The 25,533-nt window shown below is 48.7% G+C and overlaps 2 protein-coding genes across 2 annotated transcripts; both read right to left on the bottom strand.

Moving 5' to 3' along the window:
- Nucleotides 1–2,846: 2,846 nt before the first annotated feature.
- LOC105921157 (thrombomodulin) lies at nucleotides 2,847–4,032 on the bottom strand. Its single transcript, XM_021313158.2, has one exon. It carries the CDS (start codon nucleotides 3,980–3,982, stop codon nucleotides 2,909–2,911), a length of 1,074 nt encoding a protein of 357 aa, XP_021168833.2. The 5' UTR covers nucleotides 3,983–4,032; the 3' UTR covers nucleotides 2,847–2,908.
- Nucleotides 4,033–7,488: 3,456 nt separating this feature from the next.
- On the bottom strand, nucleotides 7,489–10,032 carry LOC110367400 (complement component C1q receptor). The gene is made up of 2 exons (XM_036135085.1): nucleotides 7,690–10,032; nucleotides 7,489–7,632 (listed from the first exon to the last, which is right to left on the bottom strand). The coding sequence occupies exon 1, from the start codon at nucleotides 9,841–9,843 to the stop codon at nucleotides 8,077–8,079; it is 1,767 nt and encodes a 588-aa protein (XP_035990978.1). The 5' UTR covers nucleotides 9,844–10,032; the 3' UTR covers nucleotides 7,489–7,632; nucleotides 7,690–8,076.
- Nucleotides 10,033–25,533: the final 15,501 nt, after the last annotated feature.

Genomic DNA, 25,533 nt, shown 5'->3' on the forward strand with positions numbered 1-25,533 from the left:
GCTGCCGCTAGTCGCCCGGTACCGGAGACGGTTGGAGCCTCCGGCAGGTCGGTGTTTATATAGGAAGCGCAGGAGGACAAACTTTCAGCCAATGGCGTTCCGCTGAGGCAGGACGCCTTCTTTCTGGTTGGATGGCTCTCAGAGGCCCCGCCCCTTCTGTTGTTGACGTCAGCGGAAGTGATGTGCGCCCCGAGTTTGGTCTGGCAGGTTGTGTCCCGGCCAGCCTGCGCTGAACGAGCAGCCGCTGGTTTCCTGGACTGGATGTTGGGAAAGTTCTGCTGAAGCCTCCGGTTCCGACAGGTCCAAACCCCGAACCCGCCTGAGCGCCGCCTACTTCCGTTTGTTACATTTTGTTCCAAAGTTGTAAAGCCTAAATGTTTTAGTGAATGTTACGATGCTGGTCATTATGCTGTAATTATGACAGCAGAGAGGTTTTCACGATGTGAAGCACCTGACTGTGACCCGGTTATGTCCTCCTCTTAAAGTTCCTTCACACTCAGAACAAGAAAGCAGCAGAGCAGCAGAACCTTCTCCTGTTCCTGGACCAGTTCTGTTACCAAACGCATGTTTTTATGCCTCTAGACGAACAATAAGGTTCCATCAGTCTGGCTGGTGTGGAGAAGACGGCGTGCCGGTCAGTGAGAGGTTCTGCTGTCATTCAGGGAGGTCTGGAGGAGATTGACCGTGAAGCATCATGGTAACAGGACATAATTCATAAAATAACTCCAACTCTCTGATTCTGCTTTAAAATCAAACTTTTTTCCATCATAAATACAAATGGCTGTTATATTCACACCAAACCACAGTTTCTGATTTATAATCTAACAACGAACAGAGAAGCTAGCTGAAGCGTGAGGTTCTGCTGCGCCTGTTCGCTCGTTACGGCACAGTCTGCATTTATTAGAACTGCCAGCAGCAGTAAGCTGACATGTAATTAGTCTAATATTCCTTTATATTATATCCAGCTGTGATTCTGAGCCCTGATCAGAATAACTTAAACGACCTCCTGCTAATATTTCCCACCCCGTGGAGAATGACTGTAAATCAGCTGCAGATAAAAAGGTAGAACTGAAGGAGAACGCTGAGGGAAACACGTCTGTGGTGAGTAAGGACGGCCTTCAACTAGCAGAAGAACCAAAGCTTGTTTTTATGGCTCAGAAACAGAAACTGATCCAGACTGGTGATCAGACCGGATCACGCTGGATCTCCAGAACCCGGTGCTGGACGAGAGGATCCGTCATGGAAACACAGGAAAGTGTTTCTCCTGGAAAGCCTGGAGCTCATAATAAGCGAGGAAACGTTCTCCATCTGCTCACGTTTCTCCTCACAGTGCAGAAGTCCAGACCCAGAACAGACGTGGTTCTGATGACGGCCTCCGTTCTAACAGTCATTTACTGCAAGCTTTTTCTAAAGCTGTAAATCATTGGACGACGTTAGACGCTCTCGTCCCGGAGCTGAGCCTCCTCCCGCTGTGATTGGCTCACTGGGCCTCCCCTGCCAGGCGGAGCCGGTGTCGGGTCGGCCTCAGCCGGCGCCGTCCGGGTCAGGTTTGTGAGAGCCGGCCTTATCAGCGCCGTAGGCACAGACCCGGGTTTATCCCGAGGAGAACCCGGACAAAGGTCACCCTGCAGCCTGCAGCGGGCCCAGCAGGCCCGGTTCTGGCCTGGTTCTGGCCTGGTTCTGGCCGGACAGGTGAGGCTTTGTGCCAGACGGGTCAGATAAGCAGAGCAAAGGTCATGGAGAGGACCTGCTCTGCCTCAGGGTGGAGAAGGACAGAACCAGGCCGCTGCTCCATGGAGGAGCTGCTGCTTTCTGCACACGTTGCTGCTAACACACACCTAGCATGTGGGACACTACGGTAAGCCTGATGGGACAATATTCCTCTAGGAAGCCGTTGGTCTGCTTTCTGCAGGCTTCTAGAGAGTTTATTGCTGATGAGACGTATTTGTGATTCACTCAGATCCTGCAGCGTCAGCCTACAGGACCTCCCGCCCTCTTTCTGGGTTTCTGCATCGCTCTGAGCAGATCTCACACTTTCATCGTCAAACGGGACGATTCTGAACTTTAAGACGTGTAAAGTGAAGCCAAACACAACAAGTACGGACAGGAGGAGCCAGAACCGCAGCTTCATCATTTAAACTTCACCGAGGCTGTGAGGCGGAGCCGCCTGCTGCTCTGCTGCTCTGCTGCCAGAAGGTCCTGGGTTTGAATCCCAGCCTGGCATGGAGCCTGTCTCCCTGAGCATGCCTTGCCTCTCTCTGGGTACTAACACTGTTGGGTTGCCTGCTCCAAAGTTTACTATTAAATAATTCTGTGGTTCTTCTGAAACTAAAGCAGTAAAAACCTGTAAGCTTGACAGGAAGCCTGTAACACCGAGGAAGAAATAAAAAGTTACAGTTTTGGTTAAAGACCTCTTTAATCCTGATAAGAACAGAAAATACAAACAATATATTTATTTATTACCAGCATATTCTGCTGAATGCTTCTCTGAACTGTAGAATCTCATGACAGCAACATTTTCTGTAATCCAGGCCTGATGGTCCAGATGATAAACTGCAGATGTGTGAGGAGGCTTTGCTTCACCTCTAGGGGGCGCTGTCTGGCTTCACAGACAAAGAGACGTTGTGGGAATTCTGCGTTTCCACGTCTGCACTGACAGAGAAAGGGAGGATGTTGTCTGTGAACTGCTTTAAAAAACTCCCTGAATGCTGCTGCCTCCTCTTCATCACTGTTCCCTCATCCTCCAGAAGGTCTGAGGATCCACAGAGGACCCAGTGGACCCACTGTGGACCCACAGTGGACCCAGAGTGTCCACAGTGGATCCACAGAGGATCCACAGAGGATCCACAGAGGACCCAGTGGATCCACAGAGGATCCACAGAGGACCCAGTGGACCCACAGATCTGGTCTACGGGTCCGGGTCGTCTGCAGGAGCAGCGCCTTGTTGGCTGCAGCTTTCTTCTCTGCGTTTCTGACGGTGAACAACATAAAGTCTGATCAGAAACACGGACGCCACCAGAACCACTGCAGCCACCACCCAGATCCAGAGGAAGGGCCCCGCAGACGCAGAGGAGCCCTTCACTGCGGGGTCCTCCTGCGTGGGGACGACCACCAGCGCAGAGCGGTCCCTTCCTGCTGCCACCGTGCACTTGACCTCGTCTTTAAGGACAAAGCCCAGCCTGCAGAAGCACATGAAGCTGCCGTAGGTGTTCACGCAGCCTTGCTCACATCGGTCCATCGTACATTCATCCAGGTCTTCACACGTTCCTTCGTTTAGCAGGAAGCCATCGGCACAGTGACACGGACCGCCCGGGCCCCCGGGACAGATGGGAGGACATTTGTGGTGAGGACAGTGCAGCCTGCAGCGCCGCGGCTCGCCCACGTCTGGGATGTACCCTTTGAAACACGAGCATTTAAATCCTCCCTTTGCATTGTCACACTTCTGCTCACAGGGAGCACTTCCACAGTCAGCAGAGCTTTTAAAGAACTTCTCCTGCTCCCAGCATGCACTCTTCTCCTTGGTTCTGCACAGGAAGCCGTCGGCTTTGTGGGAACACGGCCTCTCTGTCACCGTCCCATGCTGTGAAAGTGAAGCGCAGTGTGGAGAGCAGACTGCGGGGCCCTCAGCCCAGACCAGGAGAGACGCGTTAGACGTCTCCTCTGGGCTCCCAGAGGTCCACTCGTATCCTCTGAGTGGTTCTGATCGCCGGCTGCAGGATCCCGCCGGTAGACGCAGTCCCACCCACAAGTCTCCTGGCAGAGCTTCAGCCAGCGCTGCAAAGATCCGCTGATGAGTGTCAGCCTGAAGAGTCAGCAGCTCCCCGTTCCTCCCACGGCAAGCCTTCTCTGCCGTGTCAAAGTCCACGCTGGCCCGGTTCACCGTGATGCAGTCCTCTCCAGAACACACCGGCAAACAGGGCGCCGTCAGCCCAGAACCCGGTTCTGTGAACAGCAACAACAAGGCAGACACCAGAGCAGCCATTTTCAAAGGCGTGTGCTTCTCCTGCTGGCTGTGAAGCTCTCTGAGCAAGCCAGAGCCTGCGGCATCCGGGTCCGGAAGACCCGGTCCCAGAGGAGCAGGAAGGAAGCCCAGAACTCTGTGGCTCTGCCCACAATCAGCTGCAGCACACCCCCGGTTCTGACCCGGTTCTGACCCGGTCCCAGAGGAGCAGGAAGGAAGCCCAGAACTCTGTGGCTCTGCCCACAATCAGCTGCAGCACACCCCCGGTTCTGACCCGGTTCTGTCCCGGTCCCAGAGGAGCAGGAAGGAAGCCCAGAACTCTGTGGCTCTGCCCACAATCAGCTGCAGCACACCCCCGGTTCTGACCCGGTTCTGTCCCGGTTCAGACCCGGTCCCAGAGGAGCAGGAAGGAAGCCCAGAATCAGCTGCAGCACACCCCCGGTTCTGACCCGGTCCCAGAGGAGCAGGAAGGAAGCCCAGAACTCTGTGGCTCTGCCCACAATCAGCTGCAGCACACCCCCGGTTCTGACCCGGTTCTGACCCGGTCCCAGAGGAGCAGGAAGGAAGCCCACAATCAGCTGCAGCACACCCCCGGTTCTGACCCGGTTCTGACCCGGTCCCAGAGGAGCAGGAAGGAAGCCCAGAACTCTGTGGCTCTGCCCACAATCAGCTGCAGCACACCCCCGGTTCTGACCCGGTTCTGTCCCGGTTCTGACCCGGTCCCAGAGGAGCAGGAAGGAAGCCCAGAACTCTGTGGCTCTGCCCACAATCAGCTGCAGCACACCCCCGGTTCTGACCCGGTTCTGACCCGGTCCCAGAGGAGCAGGAAGGAAGCCCAGAACTCTGTGGCTCTGCCCACAATCAGCTGCAGCACACCCCCGGTTCTGACCCGGTTCTGACCCGGTCCCAGAGGAGCAGGAAGGAAGCCCACAATCAGCTGCAGCACACCCCCGGTTCTGACCCGGTTCTGACCCGGTCCCAGAGGAGCAGGAAGGAAGCCCAGAACTCTGTGGCTCTGCCCACAATCAGCTGCAGCACACCCCCGGTTCTGACCCGGTTCTGTCCCGGTTCTGACCCGGTCCCAGAGGAGCAGGAAGGAAGCCCAGAACTCTGTGGCTCTGCCCACAATCAGCTGCAGCACACCCCCGGTTCTGACCCGGTTCTGACCCGGTCCCAGAGGAGCAGGAAGGAAGCCCAGAACTCTGTGGCTCTGCCCACAATCAGCTGCAGCACACCCCCGGTTCTGACCCGGTTCTGACCCGGTCCCAGAGGAGCAGGAAGGAAGCCCAGAATCAGCTGCAGCACACCCTCGGTTCTGTTCCGGTTCTGACCCGGTTCAGACCCGGTCCCAGAGGAGCAGGAAGGAAGCCCAGAATCAGCTGCAGCACACCCCCGGTTCTGACCCGGTCCCAGAGGAGCAGGAAGGAAGCCCAGAACTCTGCGGCTCTGCCCACAATCAGCTGCAGCACACCCCCGGTTCTGACCCGGTCCCAGAGGAGCAGGAAGGAAGCCCACAATCAGCTGCAGCACACACCCGGTTCTGACCCGGTTCAGACCCGGTTCTGACCCGGTCCCAGAGGAGCAGGAAGGAAGCCCAGAACTCTGCGGCTCTGCCCACAATCAGCTGCAGCACACCCCCGGTTCTGACCCGGTTCAGTCCTGGTTCTGACCCGGTCCCAGAGGAGCAGGAAGGAAGCCCAGAATCAGCTGCAGCACACCCCCGGTTCTGTCCCGGTTCTGACCCGGTCCCAGAGGAGCAGGAAGGAAGCCCAGAACTCTGCGGCTCTGCCCACAATCAGCTGCAGCACACCCCCGGTTCTGACCCGGTTCTGACCCGGTCCCAGAGGAGCAGGAAGGAAGCCCAGAATCAGCTGCAGCACACCCCCGGTTCTGACCCGGTCCCAGAGGAGCAGGAAGGAAGCCCAGAACTCTGTGGCTCTGCCCACAATCAGCTGCAGCCCACCCCCGGTTCTGTTCCGGTTCTGACCCGGTTCAGACCCGGTCCCAGAGGAGCAGGAAGGAAGCCCAGAACTCTGTGGCTCTGCCCACAATCAGCTGCAGCACACACCCGGTTCTGTCCTGGTTCTGACCCGGTTCTGTCCTGGTTCTGTCCCGTTTCTGTCCCGGTTCTCTCCTGGTTCTGTCCCGGTTCTGACCTGGTTCTGACCCGTTTCTGTCCTGGTTCTGACCTGGTTCTGTCCCGGTTGTGACCCGGTTCTGTCCTGGTTCTGTCCCGTTTCTGTCCTGGTTCTGTCCCGTTTCTGTCCTGGTTCTGACCTGGTTCTGTCCTGGTTCTGTCCCGTTTCTGTCCTGGTTCTGTCCTGGTTCTGACCTGGTTCTGACCCGGTTCTGACCCAGTTCTGTCCTGGTACTGACCTGGTTCTGTCCTGGTTCTGTCCCGTTTCTGTCCCGGTTCTGACCTGGTTCTGTCCCGGTTCTGACCTGGTTCTGACCCGTTTCTGTCCTGGTTCTGTCCCGGTTCTGACCTGGTTCTGTCCCGGTTCTGTCCTGGTTCTGACCTGGTTCTGACCTGGTTCTGACCTGGTTCTGTCCCGGTTCTGTCCTGGTTCTGTCCTGGTTCTGACCTGGTTCTGACCCGGTTCTGTCCCGGTTCTGACCTGGTTCTGACCCGGTTCTGACCCGGCCTGAGGCCCTGTGCCACATGTCTCAGACCCACTATGACAGAACGAGCCACTGGTGCCGTAAAAACCCAGAAAAAGAGTGAAAAGGTGTTCAGATGGAGATTCAGCCACTAGATGGCGCTACAGACAAGAAGCAGATTATTATGGTCTGGAATCACAACTTTATTATCACACATGATTCATTTGTTTACATTTCATACAGCCTCCCTTTCCAAGGCCACAACGTGCTGCCTGAACCCGACCAGAACAGAACCACCAACCAGCCGCTGTAGTGGGGCAGCGCAGCGCCTCTGGGGTCTGACCCGGGTCAGGACCAGGACCAGGACCAGGTCCAGGGTCTGACCCGAGGCCAGAACCAGGACCAGGACCAGGACCAGGACCAGGGTCCGACCCGAGGCCAGAACCAGACCCAGGACCAGGACCAGGACCAGGTCCAGGACCCGGGTCAGGACCAGGACCAGGACCAGGACCCGGGTCAGGGTCTGACCCGAGGCCAGAACCAGGACCAGGACCAGGACCAGGTCCAGGACCAGGACCAGGACCAGGACCAGGGTCTGACCCGGGTCAGGACCAGGACCAGGACCAGGACCAGGACCCAGGACCCGTGTCAGGACCAGGACCAGGGTCTGACCCGGGTCAGGACCAGGACCAGGACCAGGACTCGGGTCAGAACCAGGACCAGGACCAGGGTCAGACCCAGACCAGGACCAGGACCAGGTCCAGGATCAGGGTCTGACCCGAGGCCAGAACCAGGACCAGAACCAGGACCAGGACCAGGGCCAGGTCCAGGACCAGGACCAGGGTCTGACCCGGGTCAGGACCAGGACCAGGTCCAGGACCAGAACCAGGACCAGGACCAGGACCAGACCCGGGGCCACCCAGTCAGCAGGATGATGACATGATGTCAGGACCCTAGGATGGCTGGTGGTGGTCTGAACGCGTCACTGTGAGACGGCTGTGGTGTTGAGGCAGCGCCGTAATTATCTGATGAACTGCTCACAGCTAGTTTAGTCCACAGGAGCTGATTACCTGAAGAAGCTAATTACCTAATCACCTGATCACCTGATTACCTAATCACCTGATTACCTGATCACCTGATTACCTGATTACCTGATCACCTGATCACCTGATTACCTGCTACTGGCCCTCATCATAAGCTGTGCTGATGGCTTAGTGGCGCTAAAGCATCATGTGGAGAGCTGCTTTCTTCATCGTGACGTTTAATTATCTATTCAATTCAATTCAATCTTATTTATATAGCGCCAAATCATGAAACATGTCATCTCAAGGCACTTTACAAAGTCAAGTTCAATCAATCTAACATGAAGCAGAACGTTTGCAGCTCTTTAAATCCTCCTCAGCAACTTCTTAGCCTGCAGTGACTCGTGGATTTAAGTTGCTGTGAAGAATGAACTGGTGAGAAAACAGTTTGTCTTCCTGAGACGTTCCTGAGGAACAGCAGGCCCCGTCAGGTCAAAGGTCATCAGTCAGGATGGACTCATAGAGCTTCTCCAGACGCGGGTCCAAACCCGAGGACACCCAGCAGTAGCCGTCTGCCGTGCTCTTCTTCTTCTCCTGTTTTTTGCCGCGGCTGCAGCGGAAGATTGCGATGCAGAGAGTCAGGGCGACCAAGGCGAGCAGAGGGACGAGCGAGCCCAGCACGCAGATCAGCACCCGGCTCCTGGCGGCCGCCGCCAGCACCGACGACCCGTTGGCGTGCTGCTCCCCGTCTGTGGCGTTGAGCAGTGCGGGCGGGGGGGCGGCGGTGTGGGGGGGCAGGTCCTGCAGCCCCGCCGTGGTTCTGCCCAGACCCTCCAGGAGGCCCCATGCTTCTGAGTCGTCGGGCGAAGGGAAGCGGTCCTGGGCTGGGGCGGCGGTGGCGGTGGCGGCGGTGGGGGTGGCGGCGGTGGCGGCGGTGGCGGTGGCGGCGGTGGCGGCGGTGGGGGTGGCGGCGGTGGCGGTCCCCTGAGTGTCCAGCGGCTGCGTGCTGAAGCAGGAGCGGCCGTCCTCAGACAAGCGGAAGCCCTCGCTGCAGGAACAGGAGAAGGAGCCCATGTTGTTGGTGCAGCGCTGCTCACAGGGCGACGTTTCACACTCGTCCACGTCTCTGCACTCCCCGTGGCTCAGCAGGTAACCCGGCCGGCACTCACACCTGTACCCGCCGTCCGTGTTGATGCAGCCGTGATCCCCGCAGGCCTGCTCACGGCACTCGTCCACGTCGGAGCAGTCGCGCCGGTTTTCCTTCAGTTGGAAGCCGCTGGGACATTTGCAGGAGAAGCCCGTCTCCTCCGTGACGCAGCGGTGCTGGCAGGCGGCGGCCCGGCACAGATCCTCCCTCCTGCAGGAGAAGCCGTCCCCGTCCAGCTCATAGCCTTCTCTGCAGGAGCACAGGACGGCCTCTCCTTCCTGTCGGCACTCGTGCTCACAGCCACCGTTGCTTCTGGCGCAGCTTCGGCTCCCTGGCTTGCAGAACGGTCCCGGGTCGGTCCAGCTGTAGGCGCCGTCCTCTGAGCGGCACAGAGAGGTCGCCAGCTCCTGGGCGCCACAGAATATTCGTGCTCTCGTCCCGAATGGAAGCAGCTCCAGCTCACTTTTCAGGGGGTGTTTAGAGAAAACTGCTTCATAGATAATTTTTCCAGACCCCAGCAGAGTCAAAGCTTCACACATGCCCTGAAAATAAAACTTACACACATAAGAAGCCTTCATCCTGCAACCTGCTGGTGTCCATCTGAGCTGCTCCTGGCCTGAAAAGCTGTAGTCCACCGTCACACATCTCTCCTCGGTGCATGTGCTGACCGGCTCTCGTTTCCAGTTGGAGAACTGGGAATCTTCCCCCCCAGAGATCCACCTGAACCCTCTGAGCGTTCTGTCGGGCCGCACACACTCCCCCCTGCTCAGCTTTAACCCGATCCAGAACCTCAGCGCTGGCTCCCCCTGCTGCTCTTCAATCAGAGAGAGAAGTGAGAGCAGGTCTTCCTGCTCATCGCTGGCCCTGACAGTCAGCAGGTAGCCTCCGTCATCCTCACAGCGGTTCTGGGCCTTGTGGAACCTGACCGGCTCCATGTGCAGCACGAAGCAGGCGTTGGGGGTGCAAAGCATCTCCTGCTGGGCTCCTGATGACTCCTGTAAGCCGCCGAGGAGCGCCAGAAGAACCATCAGCTCCGTAGCTCCCATAACGAGCAACAAATCAGGTGCTGTCCAGAGTTTCAGGCGAATAGAGAGCGGTGTGGTGCCGGCCATTCGTGGCCAAAGCAGAACGGCTGTGATTCTGCTGAGACTCTGGAGCTCCAGTTTCCTGTTTGGGAGCCAAGCTGAGGACGGAAACCATGAGTAGCAGAGTAATGCCGGCCGGATCCGCTGTGAAGGTGAAACAATGGCGGGCTGCGCCGTGTTTTGACTGCAGATGTCTCCGGCTGCTGCAGACTCCAGAGGCTTTCAGCAGAGGCCTGGCATTGTGGCGCCTCACAATACATGAGCCTTAGGAACACTGTGACATCAGGAGCAATGCTGGGAATTAACCTTTGACCTTTTTCATTGTGCTGCTGCAGGAACTCAGCTGAGCACCACTTTTTATTTTAGAGCACAGCGCTGATCCTGAGGGATCCGTTCGCTCCGGATCTGCTCCTGCTCAACATGGACATCTCATCCGAGTCCTGGGATGACGAGTTAGAGATTTTCTAAATATCTGCCACATGTCCAGAGGAGGAGACGAGGCGATCCTCCTCTGGACATGTGTCCTCCTTTCTCTACATCCTGAAACGAGGCTGATACGACCAAGCAGTCTGCTAGAGCTCCATGACCACAGGTCACCCAGGCAGAATCATCAGCAGGGAGGCTAGCGCTAATGCTAGCCTCCCTGCTGACCAGGACCGGCCCAGGCCGTTCTGATCAGGGCGACCCACCGTCATTACCTAAAGGACACACAGAGACACGACATCCCAGAGGACACATGGACTCTTTGTTCCTTAAATTACAGGAAAGCTCAGCAGCCTACATGGAGGAGAGCATAAAACCTGCATTCAGCTCATTCCCTGCAGAGCTTTGATTCTGGCAGAAAGGCCCACAGCGCCCATCCTGTAGTGAAAGTGGCAGAGATGAAACCCCGCTGGAGACGTCCTTTCAGCGTCTAATAAAGTACACGTCATATAAATAAACATCCTGAACAAGATACTGCCGCTAAAGCATGAAAATCTGTCAGACAACGTGAGAAAGCGAAGCAGAGGAAAAAAAAGGAGAGCAGAAATCAGTAAATTAATAATTCATCTAAGAGCTTATTTTATACTCAAAACTGTATTCAATAGTAGGACTGCTACAATCCTAAGAGGAGTTTTTCTCACTCAAATAAAAAGTAGCCGTCCAAGAAATTACTCCAGTAAGGTTAAAAAATATTTGATAAAAAAGTGCTGAGTAACTGATTCATTATTTAGAACTTATTTAATCAAATGAACAACATATAAAGTCATAGACAAATTCTGCTGTTTTTAAAGACTAAAATAGTTTCTTCTGCATTCATGCAGAAGAAACTTTATTTTTTCTCAATAAAACCAATACTTACAGCAGGTAATGTATGTGTTGCTGTATATTCATTTCATTCCATTAAAAATAAAATAACTGGCATCTTCCCAAGCATGACTACCTCGTACCCGAAGTAATAATCAATTTGACTAAAACAAGTCTGGTCAGCCCATATATTCCTGGGGATGTCATGCCATATTAGTTACTGCTTATTGTGCAGAGTCAACTTTAACCACATCTGGCAGTTTTAAAATATGCACCTGGTTAACTTTCCTCTCTGCAGCATCAAGCAACTTCTTCCTTCACACTTTTGCCAAACTGGTTCACAGTCCCCTCCCTCTTGACTTTACAATTTCAGCTGCCTTCCCTCCTTGCACCCCAGAAAACCTTCTAAAAACTCTCAGACTGCAGGTCTGCTGGTGGTTCCTAGAGTCTCTAAAAGTAGAATGGGAGGCAGATCCTTTAGCTATCAGGCTCCTCTCCTGTGGAACCAACTCCCAGTTTTGGTCCGTGAGGCAGACACCCCGTCTACTTTTAAGACTAATCTTAAAACTTTCCTTTGTGACAAAGCTTCTAGTCAGAGTGGCTCATGTTACCCTGAGCTACCTCTATAGTTATGCTGCTATAGGCTTAGGCTGCTGGAGGACATCAGGGTCTATTTCTCTCTCTCTGCTGAGTTCTCCTACTGCTCTCCAATCTGCATTGTTTGTTGTTATTTCAGCTTTTAACTTTTTGTTCTGTCATTTCTCTCTTCATAGAAGGTACACCTGGTCTGGCGTTCTGTTAGCTGTGACATCATCAGGGGAGGCAGATCATCCTCTATTACCATCTACCATAGAAAGTACTCCTGGGTCAATGTGAGCTTCTGTGCTTTCTGTGTCTCTGCTCTGTCTTCTCTAACATAGAAAGTACTCCTGGGTCAATGTGAGCTTCTGTGCTTTCTGTGTCTCTGCTCTGTCTTCTCTAACATAGAAAGTACTCCTGGGTCAATGTGAGCTTCTGAGCTTTCTGTGTCTCTGCTCTGTCTTCTCTAAGCCCCAGTGGGTGGAGGCAGATGAGCGTTCACACTGAGCCTGGTTCTGGTTCTGCTGGAGGTTCTCCTCCCTGTTAAAGGGAAGTTTTCCTCTCCACTGTCGCCTCATGCATGCTCAGTATGAGGGATTGCTGCAAAGCCATCAACAATGCAGACGACTGTCCACTGTGGCTCTACGCTCTTTCAGGAGGAGTGAATGCTGCTTGGAGAGACTTGATGCAACCTGCTGGGTTTCCTTAGAGAGGAAACTTTCTCACCAACCTGGAGGATCTGATGGAGTCTGACGCTGGAAAGAGACTTGAGATGATGTGATGTGGATTGGAGCTACAGAAATTAAAACTAAAATGAAATTAATTGAATCTCTGAATATTTCAGCAGATAGAAAATGGTAGAACTTAGTAGAACGTACACTGCAGTAAAACTACTAAAAATAATTTTTTTTCAAAACAGTTCTTTGAAAAACGTTTTTCAAAACTCACTTAACTCACTAACCCTAACTAGTTACTACCAATTATGTGAAAAAAGGCCAAATAAAGACAACCTCCCTCTCCTTATGAGGCGTATGAAGGTTTTCTTAACTCTGAATTCATCCTGCTAGTTCTGCAGTGCTAACATGTTTTGCAGCTTCTGACCTGCTCCTCTCTGCTTGGTCATGTTTCTCTCATCCTCCCCATTGTACTTCTTCCTGGATGATGGATGGATGATGGGTGGATGCTGGTTATCAGATATAATGAAACTGTGTTTCCCCTCCTGTCCCATCAGCCACATGATCAGTCCCTCTAGTCTCTCGGCTCTAGAACAACTTGTTTTTCCAGCCAAATGTTCCCTGCTAGTTGATCAGAACCAAGCCTGTTGTTGCGTAGCGTTTGATGCAGGAAGTGCCCTGGAACAATGGCAGGAAGCTCACTGAGTGGGTCCTCCACCCAGCGCGTCCACAGTGCCTACTCCACAGACATATCTGTCCAACACAGTGGCAGGATGTGGCCCATTCTCAGCGACCCCTGGAGGAAAACCAAGAGCCGTAATACGTAGCGAACAGCTTTGAACGCTTTCTGTTCAGGAAGCTCGGCTGTTTGCAGGGCGTCCAGCTGAACCCCAGGGAACCTGGGAACTAAATGGCCTTCTTATATTTTTAATTTAAACTGTTTTCATTGCCTGGTTTTGCGCACATTATACCTTAAATCATGCAAATTCATAAAATCAGAGTAATAAAATGTTGTTTATTTCTGTAAAACCTGACGCACGTGGCCGATTAAGGAATCATAATCATATCTATGTTGGGTAAATCTTTCTAAAACCTATCCACAACTTTAGTAAAAACGCACATTTTTTACAACAAAATGTAGGAAACTCTTCATTCTATTTTGTACAACTATTTAGAAATACCTGCAAAAATCATGGGACACACTAACGTATAAAAAAGAGGCCAAATAAATGAATGTTTGTATAAATTTATGCAGATTAAAATGCTGGTAGCTTCCAAAAATACCACAAGCAGAAAGGCTTCTGTTATGTCGTGTCTGTCCACCAGGGGGCAGTGGTCGACTTGTTTCAATCGGGCTTTTTTTAATCCAACAATTTGAGGATTAACAAACACAGCAGCATATGAACATTCTAGATCCCCTACATGTATAACCACTTATGATTTACACAGCAAAGAGTTAACAAGACCTAAAAATAAGACAAAGCAAAGAAAAAAAAAACAATACACACACAAATAGAAGAAGGGGTAAATAACTGAAAAGCTTCCATTTTCCCGTACAAATAGTTTCTTCTTTTTTTTTGTTCATCTTTCTAAGAAAGTTTTTGAAAAAGGAGAGTTAATTTTTAGGAGCAGAAAAAGAAGGGGAGCATTTTGCAAATCAACATTTATTTGTTGCAATAATTACAATTAATCAAGATAAGAAAACTTTATTAATCTCACAATGGAAAAATTCATCTGCTACATCAACTCATGTAACAAGCATATATTGACTCGAAATTCCACATTATTTGAGAAACAAACCAAACAAAAAAACACCATTTATAGATTTGAAAGACTAGAAGTTGTGGAGTAGTCACCATAAATTCAAAATTTTGTAACTCATAAAGCTTGTTTAGTTGTTTCCAGCTTTGTTTTACAGAAAACACAATTTAACATCAATCAGTTATTAACGACTTTGAGGGACATATATTGTTCATTATTTTAAAATGTAATTCTTTATATTGTTATGCCAGAAGCTGTTTGAATATGATTATTATTAATTATAATTTGGTATTATAATTTTAATAGTAGGTCATTCAAACTCAAATAGTAGCTATAACAAAATATGGTTCAAATGGTGGTGATTCCAAGGCTATAAACTTGTAATGACTAAATAGCACTAATACATTTATTAATTAGCTGTTATGAACTCATTTATGCCGGCACAAGATTATCTGATCGGCTTCTGACCGATGAGATTTATCCAGCAAGCTATGAGAACCCAAATATAACTGCAATTAGAGTTTAAAACGTCCTTTATCCCCATCCAGTGATTGTGTCTCTGTATTAATGTCAGATGTTAACTCGAATGAGGCAACTCTGTATTCTGAAAGACCATGCAACTGTGAATTGGAATGAACACAATTACTATTCCACAAGTTGTTGCTTTTATTGAACCAAAAGCAATTCCCTGTTACAGTAATAATTCTGATTCCACAACCGTGGAAACTCTACTCACTACTAAACTAAGCATGCAAAAATATATAAAAACAAAGGTAAAAAATGGATTAAAATAAGAGGTAGCAAATCTTAGTTCAACTCAGTTGTTTAAACATCACATTCAAGACGTCGGCATTTAACGCAGCAGCATTGAAAGGCAGAAGTAGCTCTGAGAAACTGGATGGGCGCCTCAACGTTGTCAACAAGCTAGCTACAGCTTAGCTACGCTGCACCTTCCCAAGATGGCGACTATGACGACACATGACCTGCAACCTTGCGTGGTACGTAAAGGGGGAGGTCTTAATGACGTAATCAACGCTTAAGCTAATGTGGGGTGGTACCTTGATTAAGAGGCGGCCTGAATGAGAAATTCAGGGGGAGAGCGAGAACCGAGGTTCACAAAGAGATTTAACTGATAAGAGGACAGAAAGGAGAGAAACGGGGAAAAGAATGAAAGAGCGACCCGCGGCGGGTCATTTATGAACCACAAATCAACACAGCCAAAATCACTTACAAAATGCGTGCACATACATCAGAAATATTCAGCAGTTAAAACAAAAGTCCGTCTTGGAGTAATTAAGCATTAAACTAAATCCTAATAATTCTGCCCAGGCACAATTAGATCACCTTATGGGTGAAAGAGAAATAAAAAGGGAAATCTTTCTTTACTCTGACGTGGCCTCGGCTGGGGTCCGGGGCCGTTCCGAGTCTGTGGATCTGGTTCAGCTCAGCGAGCCGGTGCGTCGGACTGCGGGGGAACGGGAGAAGTCCCTTCGTCTCTCTCTCTCTGGGCTTCTAGACGTTTTGTTCGGCCAAAACAAAAGCGTGGTCCCTTTACGAACACCGGGAGATAAATGGCTCTCAGTCTTCGATCGCAGTGGGTTTGAAAGTACTTCTTTTTAGAGTCGACCTCCTGCATCGGCAGTGCAGGGATGAACTTGCTTCGGTAAATCTTGGTCCAGTGAGAGGTGGGGGGGGGGGGGGGCTGTGGGTGTCTTCTCAGTCCGGCGGGGCGCCAAGTAAGAAGGCAGAAGGCAGCGCACGGCTGCGTTATATACTTATCATCATAGCAACGTTATCGGGGTCTGTCTGCTGTTAGGGTCAGCGGCCATTTTGGGCCGTGTTGCATGATGGGAGTTTCTTGGCCATTTTGACCACATTGCATCATGGGAAATGCAGTCTGTAATGTCCTGAACTGGCATTACAATATTTATGTGGAACTAGGAATCTTAAATATTTTGTCCTAATTATTAGATTTTGTAGATTTGTCAAAATTTTATAAGATATGTTTGTTTTTCATTCTTCCTGGGTACATTTAGTTTTTTTGAATATTGAAAGAAAAACATGTTATTCCATTTTTATTGTATTATGGGATTTTTTTCTACCATGCCCACATATTTGCTTTGGAATGTTACCATTTTCCTCCAAAATGTACATAATTGACCAGCTTTGTCTTCCATAAATATAGTTCAATCTGAAAAACTCACAGAGAAAGAAATAGCAATTAGAAGGATTTTATTGATACAATATTTTAAGTCTTTGGCGCTCAGACCTCGGCAGGAACATTAATGCTGAATTATACTTTAATATGCATAAGTAGATGTATGAGAACAGGGATGTTCCCCCCAAAAAATGCCGAGATCAGAGCGTCTGTATGCTCATAAGGCAGTGTGACGGGATAGTGATTTGAATGGGAGATGATTAGGTGAATGAAATGAAAGAAATGAACAAGGAGAAGTGAGCAGAGATGCTTTCTTGCGGAAGATGTCTTGCAGATGATGCACATAGAGAAATGAGTGATCATGACAAGATGTAACACAGGTGACGGGATGCATGACAGGATGCATAACAGAATGCTTGACGCATGCATGAGAGAACACATGACACGACGCAGGACCAGATACGACGAGACGCACGAGAGAGTGCATTGCAGGATACATAAAGAATGCATGACAGATGCATGAAAAGGATACATAACAGAATGAGTGACAGGATAACTGTCAATATGAGTTGCGATATGAATGAAAGTATACATATGATTAATGATGATATGAAAGAAGCATGAAAGATCAACTATACGATAGGAGAGTTACGGACTGTGATGATCATGAATGATAAACTCAATTTGAAAGAGTGAAACATGAAGGGTCTGGCGAGACATGTGAAAAGTTTCAATCCACCACCAGTATTTGCAGTTAGATTACCTTAAAGCTGAGAAGGCATTGAGCAGCTAAAATGAATGGATGCTCAGAACAATGTGAAAGGCATGATGATGATGACCATGGCCCATTGTTTGAGTGATCAGGAACCTGTGAAACAATTATAAAGAACCCCCCCCAAAACCTACGGATGGCAGCATCCGCAAATTTTTAAACACATCCACGACAGAAAGGCATTATAGAATATATTTCGATCCAGGCTCTCAACCAGAGTATCCTGTTCAAGAAGGAAAGAACAAATTTAGCGAACTCGAGCTGCCTGGAAATAAAGCGTGACTCTGGCAATGATACATTTGTGAGATTGAGGTGACCGAGCAAGGAGGGCAGCTGACGGTTGGAAATAACTGATATGGAATGAGACTGATATCTTGTGAATTCGAGAGCTGAACTGCAGGCAGGAGCCATGCTGGAACCAAGTTGAGATCAATACCTAGAACTCAATTTGCAGGCCGACAGGTTTAATTTAAAAAAGGACAAACTGAGAATAGTGAAAGGAAGATCTATGAGAGGAAGCGACCACAAGATGAATGAATGAAGAGGATGAAGATGGTAAAATGACTTAAGACATAATTTATCAAATGATGTTTGCTTAACTCATGAATGCATAAACTGCCGAACGCATACTAAATGCTGTCATGAACGGATTAAGCTATTTAGCTCATTCCATGATGTTTGAAATGATAAAACTTTAGATTCTGCAGTACATTCTGATAAAACTGATGATCTTCATTACTTATTAGCTTAATTAGCCTCACCAGTCTGCAGACAGGATCCGTAATTGAAAACTAATGTTATGCAATAACGCCATGATAAATAATTGATCTCGGGTTGAATTCTGAACTGTGGTATGGGGAAAGTAACAGGAATTCTGTCCTGCTGCAACATGAGACCCTCAAGGCTTGGACGGCCTTTCTTCCCACCGGGGTCCTGCTGAAAACCCTCTTTACAAATAAAAACCTTCCTCCCACTGACAAAGAGCTCTCTTTTCTTCAGCTCACTACTGCAGACTTCTTTAGCAGCTCTCTCAGAGCAGACAAAGAAGGCTAACCATGAGGCCTGGTCGGCCCTGACCAACACACAAGCCAGCAGCTGGGAAAGGTGCCTGCCAGCCACGCTTGATCCAAGGTCTGCTAGACTCGACTGCCTGCTTCAGCATCTGGAGACGCTCTCATCGCCTGGAGAACATGTCCGGGCAAATACAGAGCTAAATTGCTGTCCTAACTTCACAACCGATAGCAGGAGCAAAGATCCTGCATGCAAAACAGCTCTGTGTATTTCTTCTCAGCCTGTACCGAGGAGCGAACCCAGATGGAGCAGAAAGCTGTGGAATTCTGAGGAAAAACCCTGCTCAATTTGGACCGCAACCAGTTCAGAGAACGTGCTCACACCAGGCCTCCGACCCGACCACATGGCAGCAGAGCCATTATTTCAACAAATAATGTTCTGTTTAACTTGGGCCCCGCATTGTGAGTAAATTAAAATACATGGCAAATGTCTTAACTCCATTCCATGTTCTTGGAATCAGACCCTCAGTGAACAAGGACTCACAGAGTTATCCTGATCAACCACCCTTGTTTGTCCTTTCTTTGTTTTGTTTGCAAATAGTTCCTTAGCCTCTTTCTATCTTCATTTTGCCCAGTAGCCCAGTCAAGTCTCACCAACCTAGCAGAGAGGATTCACCAATTGAACATTGTGCTAATTCAGGCAAACAGCATCACATAGTGATGCTCTCCGGATGTTCATTTTTACCTGTTACTAAATTCTTGAACCTGAAAAGAAACTGTTACTCCTTTACCCTGTGTGTGCAGATTCTACTGTCAAAAGACTGCCAGTGCTCGAACTCATCCCCCTCAACCATTGTCTCGATATCAGCCCAAGAGCCGATCATCACCAGACAATACCCAACAGACAGAGAGTTATTTATGAAACATTAAATAACTTTAAACTGTGTATAATTGCACAACACTATCACCAGACAACAGCACCCACAGTGATGCTTTCCGGATGTTCATCTTAAAATAAATTCTTGAACCTGAAAAGAAATATGTCAATCCCTAAAATACATGAGCAATTGCTGTTAAAAGATCGCCAATACTAAAATCATTCCCCACAGCCATCCGGACGTCAGCTCCCAGCTGACATTCATCAGACAATACCTACAAACAAGAACATTTAAATAACTTTAACATGTATAATTCCACAACACCTGAAGTAATTGATTAGCAAAACATTAAACTGACCGATGAAATGACAAGAGTGACAAAGTGGTCAGCATGAATAAGAGGTCTGAACCAGTACAGACCGTTCCAAACGAACGCCGAATTGCACCAGAGTTGCAGCGGTTTTAACAACAATTGGTATAAATCGCTGGATTTAAAATGCACTTCTGAAATAAAATGGGTTAAGTAACAACTCAACCCTACTGTCCGGTTAAACTGAACGTGAATGACATTGAAGGTACTTAATGCGGAAGGATTGCCAATAGTAAGTCTTTGAATGACAAAATCAGAGATTTAAAATGCTGAGACATTTGCTAATACAGCCTTGAGCTGCTAGGAGCGGGCATGAGAGGAGATCCGGCTGAAAGTTGCGCAGGACGATAGGAGAGGATGGCCTCTCGGCTACGAAGCAGAGCGGGACCGGAGCTGAGTCAGAGTTGGGACGGCGTCTACGTCGCTTGTGAAAAGCGAGGATTTGCAAGTTCATAGCGCCAGGAATCGGAGCTGATGAAAACAGAGGTTGTGTGACGGAATGAGACGCCACAGCGGAAGAAGGTCAGCTAAGAGAGCGAATCCAGGTCAGTGCTGGTTAAGATATGCTGGAGCGAATACAGAGATTGCTGAGGATGGATGCGCGGCTAGATGGCGTTCCTATGAGCAGCAGGATTTGAGGATGAGTTGTTATCGTCTTGAATCGGACATCTGATTCGAAATCCGACATGCAATCCGTTTGCGCTTGCTGGTTAGCAGGCTGAGACGTGGATTTGAAGTTGCTTTTAAGATGAGCGCGGGATGCTGATTGGCTTCATGGAGGTGCGGTTCGTAACTGATTGGCTCACATCAGAGGCGGATCAGACTCTGAATGGAGGCAGGCGATGAGTTTCTTCGATTGAACTTGCGCTTCAGCTTCATATTTTCTTCCACTCACTATCACTGAATTCCATGTGTTTCTGTCTGGTTAGAACGTCTCCACAGAGGACGCTGTCTGGTTAGAACGTCTCCACAGAGGACGCTGTCTGGTTAGAACGTCTCCACAGAGATCGCTGTCTGGTTAGAACGTCTCCTCAGAGGACGCTGTCTGGTTAGAACGTCTCCACAGAGGACGCTGTCAGGTTAGCACGTCTCCACAGAGGACGCTGTCAGGTTAGAACGTCTCCACAGAGGACGCTGTCTGGTTAGAACGTCTCCACAGAGATCGCTGTCTGGTTAGAACGTCTCCTCAGAGGACGCTGTCTGGTTAGAACGTCTCCACAGAGGACGCTGTCAGGTTAGCATATCTCCACAGAGGACCGTGTCTGGTTAGAACGTCTCCACAGAGGACGCTGTCAGGTTAGCATATCTCCACAGAGGACCGTGTCTGGTTAGAACGTCTCCACAGAGGACGCTGTCAGGTTAGCATATCTCCACAGAGGACCGTGTCTGGTTAGCACGTCTCCACAGAGGAACTTCTACAGAGCTACAATAGAGAGCGTTTATGTCTCAGCATCACTGTGTGGTGTGGACAGTCCAGGAGAGGAGGACCTAGCACAGAGGACAGAGCAGGGGATTGTGGGATGCCATCTGTACGATCTAGACTCAGTTTATGCAGAACGAGTCCAGAGAAGATCCAGATGCATCTTCACTGACACTGATCCATGTAACGTGGCTGATATCACTCGCTCTGGGACTGATATCAGAGCTCTCTATGACACACACTTGCATGCTCCAATGTGGGGGAAAAGCAAACAACTGTAAATACTAAGTCTGATGTGTGTGTGTGTCATGTTATTTGCGTGTCTCTTAAGTCAATGTCTGCCTCAAATGTAATGTCACCATGTTAAAACATGGTGAAAGTAAAAGATTGATGATCTTTGATCTAGATGTCTTCTTTCGTGAGATCCAGAGGTGTTCTGACCACGTCAGGGCTTCAACCTGTAGGGCTTCAGCCAGGAGAAGCCGGCGCATGGATCAACAAAGGACAAAGGTGCGGAAAGGCAGCAGTAAAAATACAAAACAGTAATACATTTGTGAGTTACTTGTCTGTATGTCTTCTTTAAAATACAAAAGACAATAAACAGATTTTTAAAAAAAAGAAAAAAAAAGTTCTGTAGGGCTTCATGCTGCAATATTTTCCTGTACTCTGTTCCTTGGCCCCTACAGGTAAAAATCAGGGAAATAAGCCAACATCGTTCAGAAACAGATTTGCATATTAGTCTGAAGAGAATCTGTCAGCAGGGCTGCTGCTCTGCACAGGAGGCGTGGTTTATAGTAAGCTCCTTCAAGGAGGGCAGTGGAGCAAAAGTAGTTAAAATATCCTTCTATTGCTCCTCATTGTGCAAAGATACGGACTATACTTTTAATATTTTGATGTACAACAATACGCATACAGCTACAGAAACAATTTGCTGTAACTGATTATGAATCAAACAAAAAAGGTTTAAAATAAATGTACTTGCTTCGTATTTTAAAAGTAAATTATTGAAGGGTGAAGAGCCACAAAGTTTAGGACTGATAAGAAAAAGGAGAAAATTATAATTTTTCTGCTTTCGGGATATTTATTTGTCATTTTGTATGCACAGAGTGCGTACATAACGATATTTTGTTGCATACAGCTTGTAAATTGCAGTAAAGACTTCTCATACAAATTCTGAGAATCAATATTCCCCTAAACTCTGTCAATAGAACGAGTCCCTTCAAATCATGAGCAGCAGCGATCCAAGGCTTTTTGTGCCAACTGTTATTGTTCCAGAAAGCCCAGTAGGTCCTGATTTCAGTGTACCAAAACAACTTAAGTATAAGGTAAGAAGAAGAAAAAGAAACTGTTCACAGGCTCCCATGGAAAAGCAAACAGGTAAAGACATGCAGCTTGGCGGCGGTTTGTGGTTTCACAGTTCACTCGCCCTGTTGACGTGTATCTATCATGCTTCACAGGATTTTTGCAACCGGTGTCTGTAATTAAAAAGGACTCATCTCAAAAAGAGAGTTTTTTTGTTTTAAGGTTAGTTTTTGACTTCCTTAACACCAAACCAGGTAGAGCAGGATGATCTTTGCAGAGACTTTTTCAGGTGCATCTTTCAGTGCTGAGCGTCATAATTACTGCACTTTGAGGAGTCGCTTTCTCCATTAAAAACGTGGAATCAGTCACAGCAACACACACAACTCACCAATCTGCAAACACCTGGTGTCCTGCTCTATTTCAACAGCCTCAACCTCATTAAAAGCACAATAGTTTTAGAGAAGTAATGTTTGTGGACTTGTCCTGTTTGTCAGTTTATACCCTTTTTTCTTCTTTGATCAGACAACCGTCTCTGTGGTTCCTCCACCATTCAGGGTCCCTCACAGAAACAGCCTGGGGGGAGAACCTGTCTCTGTAGCTGCTGGTTTTAGCAAATGTGGAGGTAAGAGTCTAAACAGGCTGTGTCCAGGATGTGTGAGCTCTGCAGAGATGTTAGCTGTCCTTTTTCTGACCTTTGACCTGTACAGGTCCTGGATGGAGGGATTCAATTCAATTCAATTTTATTTATATAGCGCCAATTCATGAAACATGTCATCTCGAGGCACTTTACAAAGTCAGAATCAATCATATTATACAGACTGGTCAAAACTGTCCTATATAAGGGAACCAGTTGATTGCTTCAAAGTCTCTCCAAGCAGCATTCACTCCTGGAGAAGCGTAGAGCCACAGGGAGAGTTGTCTCCATTGTACATGGCTTTGCAGCAATCCCTTATACTGAGCATGCATGGAGCGACAGTGGAAAGAAAAAACACCCATTAACAGGAAGGAAAACCTCCAGCAGAACCAGAACCAGGCTCAGTGTGAACGCTCATCTGCCTCCACCCACTGGGGCTTAGAGAAGACAGAGCAGAGACACAGAAAGCTCAGAAGCTCACATTGATCCAGTAATCTGTTCTAGATTAGATGGTAGTAGCGGGTGATCTGTCTTCCCTGGATGATGTCACAGTTAACAGAACGTCAGACCAGGTGTACCTTCTATGAAGAAAAAAGAGAAAAGGAAAAAAACTCTCTCTGTCTCTCTCCAAGGTCGGTCATGTCTTTCTGTCTCTGCAGCTTTTACGCCCCCCCCCCTCTCCTGCTTTGCTATGTCTTGTCTTTCTGAGCACTTTCTTCATATCAACCGAACTCTGAAAAACATGGATCTGGTAAGCTGGTCTCTCATTACTATTGATACATTTTTTTCGACGGGTAGGCAACGGAAGGGGGACCCGTCCGGTCCTGATTTGACTTATTTTGTGAGATACACCCTAAATTCCTGGAGGAAAACGGTGTGTTTTTCGACCTTGTCATTCCTGGACGTTTTAAATTTTCACATTGGATTAAGGATACTGGTGTCTCTACTTATTGGTTTTTGTGGATTTTTGAAGTATCAGCAAATACAGCGGATGTCGGTAGCCATTTGGCCTTGATCAGGCTGCCGACTGCATGAAGCGCTCACTGTGGCTGTGAACGGATAAACCTGGCAGGTGAATGGAGCGAAGCCGAAAAGCTGGCTGTGCTGGAACGCAGACTGACTTTGGTGGTTGAACTCAAGGGGAGATGGGATAAAATCTAGAAGTGAAGCACGAAAAAGCCCAATAATTTGGAAAATTGGATTTATGTGGAGCCAGCAAAAGACTTAAAAGCTGACAGGAAAGGCAGTGCAGCTTGTCTCATAACAAATAACATATTTGGATTCCCTCCCTATCTCTACTCCTGGATTGTTATGGCGTAGAGCTCAGAACTCTCCCCCGCTCCCTCCTCCCCTGCTGACACCTGAGGATGCTTCTCTGAACTGTGGGCCGGCTGATAACATCAAGGACAATGGCCTCTGGAGAGCGTTCACGGAGATAAAACACTTTCGCCCAAACACACACGCATAACTGATACTCATAAAACTGATGAATTTACACGCGACGGGTCTCAAATGTTTACCTTCTGCATACATGTTGTCTTGTGTTATTTGTGCTTTTCGTGCTATGAGGGTTTTTTTGTGTCGGTTGTTTGTCTCTTTATTGGTGAGAGCATAAATAGGCAAACATCTGTCTCTTTTTTTCTTCCCCCCTTTCCCCCATGTTGTTGCTCTTCCTTCGACAGTTTCAAGGGCAGCGCCTCGTGAACTCCGTGTAGGCGGGGTTTGGGGCCGTTTGGAGGAATGTGGGCTTGACGGCTGCGCTATCTGCTAGCAGCGACTGACTGACTGCGTTCCTTGGCAACGCAAGGCCTCAGTCAATTGTTCCCCCCAAAATTTTTGTTTGTTTATGTGATGGACGGTTGTACTGGAACTAATTTTTCGATTGCAATGCAAATTGTAATTGACAATAAAATTTGATTGATTGAAAAAGTTAAAAGCTGAAATGACAAGTCGTTTCAATGCAATGCAAAACTGGAGAACAGGAGAACTCAGCAGAGGGAGAGAAATAGACCCTGATGTCCTCCAGCAGCCTAAGCCTATAGCAGCATAACTATAGAGGTAGCTCAGGGTAACATGAGTCACTCTGACTAGAAGCTTTGTCACAAAGGAAAGTTTTAAGATTAGTCTTAAAGGTAGACGGGGTGTCTGCCTCACGGACCAAAACTGGGAGTTGGTTCCGCAGGAGAGGAGCCTGATAGCTAAAGGATCTGCCTCCCATTCTACTTTTAGAGACTCTAGGAACCACCAGCAGACCTGCAGTCTGAGATGGTCAGCCCTGATATTCCTCTCTGCAGACCTGATCATTGCGGTCCAGTTCTGTGGATGATCCAAACCATACAGTGATGGAGGAACACCGGACCAACTCAATGTATAATGCCAAGTACAAAAAACCCAATAATTTGGTCGAACAACAGGAGTGGATTCAAAGTTTTTATTAAAAATAGATGTTCTGCTGTGAGACTGGAAACAGCCGGGAGCGCACTCGGGAACCACTGTAGAGAAGACAGACAGATTATTGGTTGTGCTGTCACACTCTGTAGGCCGGGTGTGGGCTGGGCTCTCTCTCTCTTCCTCTGCAGGGTGTGATGGGCAGGTGTTCCCCATCCACCACTGATTGCTGCTCGTCTTAAGGAGCAGCGTTCCAGCAGGAGGGCGTCAGTTCTTACTCACTTCCAGCGTGGTACATGACCAACCTAGAATTTTCCCTAGTGTTTCTTCCGAGTATAGCCTAACCCAGTTTTACTCCTTACTTCTATCCAGAACCCAGGACTTTTGAGCCGCTGCATTTACGAGTCAGATCTCCGTGAACCAACGACAGAGACTCAGGCGCTGCTCCTGCCTTGGCCCTCCTGCTGTGCCCACCTGCCTGTCC

Source organism: Fundulus heteroclitus, unplaced genomic scaffold (assembly GCF_011125445.2).
Source record: "Fundulus heteroclitus isolate FHET01 unplaced genomic scaffold, MU-UCD_Fhet_4.1 scaffold_99, whole genome shotgun sequence".
Lineage (NCBI taxonomy): Eukaryota > Metazoa > Chordata > Actinopteri > Cyprinodontiformes > Fundulidae > Fundulus > Fundulus heteroclitus.

Excerpts from the sequence above, each read along its gene's own strand:
- LOC110367400 (XM_036135085.1), bottom strand. The coding sequence starts at position 9,843 with ATGGCCGGCACCACACCGCTCTCTATTCGCCTGAAACTCTGGACAGCA.
- LOC105921157 (XM_021313158.2), bottom strand. The coding sequence starts at position 3,982 with ATGGCTGCTCTGGTGTCTGCCTTGTTGTTGCTGTTCACAGAACCGGGT.